The sequence below is a fragment of the Emys orbicularis genome, chromosome 6, assembly GCF_028017835.1.
Source record: "Emys orbicularis isolate rEmyOrb1 chromosome 6, rEmyOrb1.hap1, whole genome shotgun sequence".
In the NCBI taxonomy this organism is placed as follows: Eukaryota; Metazoa; Chordata; order Testudines; family Emydidae; genus Emys; species Emys orbicularis.
The window spans coordinates 84,991,495-84,995,214 of record NC_088688.1 but is presented as its reverse complement, the minus strand read 5'-3'; the positions used below and the strand labels follow the sequence as shown (position 1 = coordinate 84,995,214).

Below are 3,720 nucleotides of genomic sequence, written 5' to 3'. Positions count from 1 at the left end.
TCAGAAAAACTGTTGTCAACCTAATGGTCCAATCCTATTCCAGTGACATCAATGGGAGTTTTGCCTCCCATCTTCAGTGGGGAAAGGATCAGGCCCAAGTTGTAATAGTGTTTATTGAACAGTATATGTATTTTCTATAGTACCTAATAACTAAGTGTTGGTACCAGTCTGACCATGCAGTATCTAAGTTCTAACAATTCCTGCAAAATCATAAGGCTGAAGCACCACCATACTTACATCATCACATATTTTTGCATAGTCATGTAGTCCTTTTGCAGTATTTGTATGCCATAATAAAAAAAATGAGTCTCTGAGACTCTGTTGTGAATTTATATTACATCAAAGTTCATGGGGAAAACTAGTGATGATTCAAAGTCATGACAGAGAACGAAAAATCAAAGCTATTTTTAAAAGTCTTAGTAAAATATTAAGTCTGATTAATCTTTCACGTATAATTAAATCGAGAAACTAATGTAGTTCTGAAGTTACATGCTATGAACTACTGATTTCTTTTCATTAGATGGTACAAATAAAGGTTGGAGTTAGTTTGTATATAAAGTAATGATACTGAAAAGTTACCTAATGCAAACAACTAGTAGAATTGTCTTTGAGCTCATGGGTTTTCAGACATCAACTTAACTATAAATAGTATAATTTTGCCATGTTTAGAGAGAGAAACTATTTTAGGCATTTATAGCACATCTATTACAGTATCAGCTGGGGCCTGGGCACCTGACAAGTTGGGCACAAGTGGCTAAAATCCACCTTTATACCTTTCTTAATCCTAGGGCTGCCAGGGACCAAAACAGCTCCCACAGCCACTTATAACAGTCACAGGGATGTTCCACTGGTTAGACATCAGCAGAGCACATAGCATTCAAGCACCGCTGCCTAGACCCTGTCACACTCCTGACCTGTCCCAGAATATCCCCATCCTATCCCAAGCTGCCTCATCATCACCTCTGGATTCTCCCATGCTCATCAACACTTTAGAGATGGTGCAAAGTCACTTTGTACCTCTTCAGTGGCCCAGGGAGCATAACAGGATCTGAGGATCTGATTTGTTATCTTAAAAATTGTGTTGGCTTTGGAGGATTTTAAGTAAAACTACTTACACTTATTCCTGCTTAGAGGCAAAATTGGGTAGTTGCTAAACTCCCTGAGATTGGTTGGGTGTTTGTGCTAAACCTTCCTCCCTACTCCTCAGTTCAACATACAGTACTTTGTTTACTCAGCAATAGATATTTTGGATCCAACAACATAAGGAGTCAATACCCTCCATTTACCTCTTTTTTTTCATCAGTAGAATTATAATCAAAGTACATGCCTAAAGTTTTAGTTAGTAGGTGGTTGGCTTTCAGATACCAAATGATCAAACCCACTGTAATGCCAGTCCTTGGTATATATTTAATGTTCCCCACGGTATATATCATTACAAGGCATATACATAGGATTTCCTTTATATAAAGACAGTGATATTGACTCTACTGACTTTTTTTCTCCACCAGGTTCTTGGTTTCGCTGCCACTGCTGGATGTTGACATGCAACAACTACTGAAGCCTGGGGCATCTTCAAACGACTCAGAGAACTGCGATAGGGAATGTGACTTGAGCTCCCTCTTGTGGAAAGATATTGGAATTAAACTTTCATGATTTTAAAAAACAAAACAAATTATGGCAACAGTTACCATGCCATTTGTTGCTACGTTCACCCCTCCAGGAAATGAAGAATCTGACTCTCTAATCGTGCTACATTATAATTATACAGGGAAGCTTATTCTAAAAGAAAAGGCAACTGATCACATAGGGTTAACAACTGTTTCATTTCTGATCATATGTAGTTTCATAGTCCTGGAAAACTTGATGGTGTTGATTGCCATATGGAAAAATAACAAATTTCACAACCGTATGTACTTTTTTATTGGTAATCTAGCTCTCTGTGATCTGTTGGCTGGAATTGTTTACATAGTAAACATTCTTATGTCTGGAAAAAGAACTCTGAGCCTGTCCTACACAATCTGGTTTATTAGGGAAGGAAGTATGTTTGTTGCCCTAGGAGCTTCCACTTTAAGCTTATTAGCCATAGCCATTGAGAGACATTTAACTATGATTAAAATGAGGCCTTATGATGCAAATAAAAAGTACAGAGTCTTCCTTCTTATTGGAACATGTTGGCTTATCTCAGTTTCCCTGGGTGCCTTACCAATCCTCGGCTGGAACTGTATCAACAATTTACCAGACTGCTCAACAATTTTGCCTCTTTATTCCAAGAAATATGTTGTATTTTGCATAAGTATCTTCATAGCCATTTTGGTGGCAATTGTTATCCTTTATGCACGTATTTACATACTGGTAAAATCCAGTAGCCGTAACGTCACTAATCATAGTAACTCAGAGAGATCTATGGCACTACTTAGGACAGTTGTTATTGTAGTTGGTGTTTTCATTGCCTGTTGGTCTCCATTATTTATTCTGTTGCTTATAGATGTAGCCTGCAGAGTAAAAGAGTGTGCCATTTTATACAAGGCTGACTGGTTCATTGCTTTGGCTGTCCTCAATTCTGCAATGAATCCCATCATCTACACTTTAGCCAGCAAGGAAATGCGTCGGGCTTTCTTTCGCCTTGTTTGTGGCTGTCTAGTGAAGACTAATGTGTCTAGATCTTTGCCTATTCAGCCCACTCCAGATCAAAGCCGAAGTAAGTCTAGCAGCAGCAATGCACAGAAACCAAAGGATGATTTCCCACAGATTAGTGTTCCCTCAAGTATAACTGAAAAAGATAAATCACCATTTCAGAATGGAAACTTGTGCAAATGAAGGACTCAGCAAGTCAAGGACTCGTCTATGGCTTTTTAGGATTCAATTACAAACTTTCATTTTTCATGCACTTAAATCATAGGGGAAAATACTAACCACTTATTTAACTGAGTGTCTATTTATCACATGACTTGTTTTGGTTTGGGTTTTAATTCTGTAAAAGATCTGACTCAGAAAAGCTTTTTCTACTACCCAACAGTCTGCACAAAATTCTTGTGTATCATTATTACATGTATAACATCAGTGTATTTGGTAAAGTCTGATCTTACAGTACATCTACATCACGTACAAGAAACGTCAGCTATTATACATATCCTACTATCCTGTTTATTGTTAATTGGGACAAAGGTTACTTACATTATACAAAGTGCATTATATTTCTCTATACATATCTTGCTATTATGTTAATAGCCTTACATGTATGTGGTATAAATAACTGTATATTTGTACATTTCTTTATTAAATAGTAATTGTATGGCAAAACTTTGTATTATGCTACGCATAGTATTACAGTATATAATGCAATAATACAGATTATACAAATATGTAGAAATTTCAAATAGTATGTTTGAAAATGTATGAAGTAGTAATCCGGAACTGAGCAGATGAAGATGCTATGTCTACTCAGTACTTTTTCTTGCACCCAGTAACCACAGATTGCTCATGTTTGCATAGTAACAGTATGATCACTAGGGCTGTGGCCAAATTTTTTTAGTTTATTTTAAGCAAACTGTAGCAAATAACCATTGACAGTGAGTATATATGTTTGTTATTCAAGGTAGTTAAAATATGATCTAACAATTCACACATATATCAAGTGTAGGTACTTTTTCAATGCATGTATTTTTACTTACATTTTTAAATACTGTATATTGCAAACAGTATGTTAACCTGTGAAAGTCT

General features: G+C 36.3%; 1 protein-coding gene across 1 annotated transcript; it reads left to right on the top strand.

Moving 5' to 3' along the window:
- The first annotated feature begins 1,674 nt into the window (after positions 1–1,674).
- Positions 1,675–2,817, top strand: S1PR3 (sphingosine-1-phosphate receptor 3). Its single transcript, XM_065406759.1, has one exon. The coding sequence runs from the start codon at positions 1,675–1,677 to the stop codon at positions 2,815–2,817; it is 1,143 nt and encodes a 380-aa protein (XP_065262831.1).
- Positions 2,818–3,720: the final 903 nt, after the last annotated feature.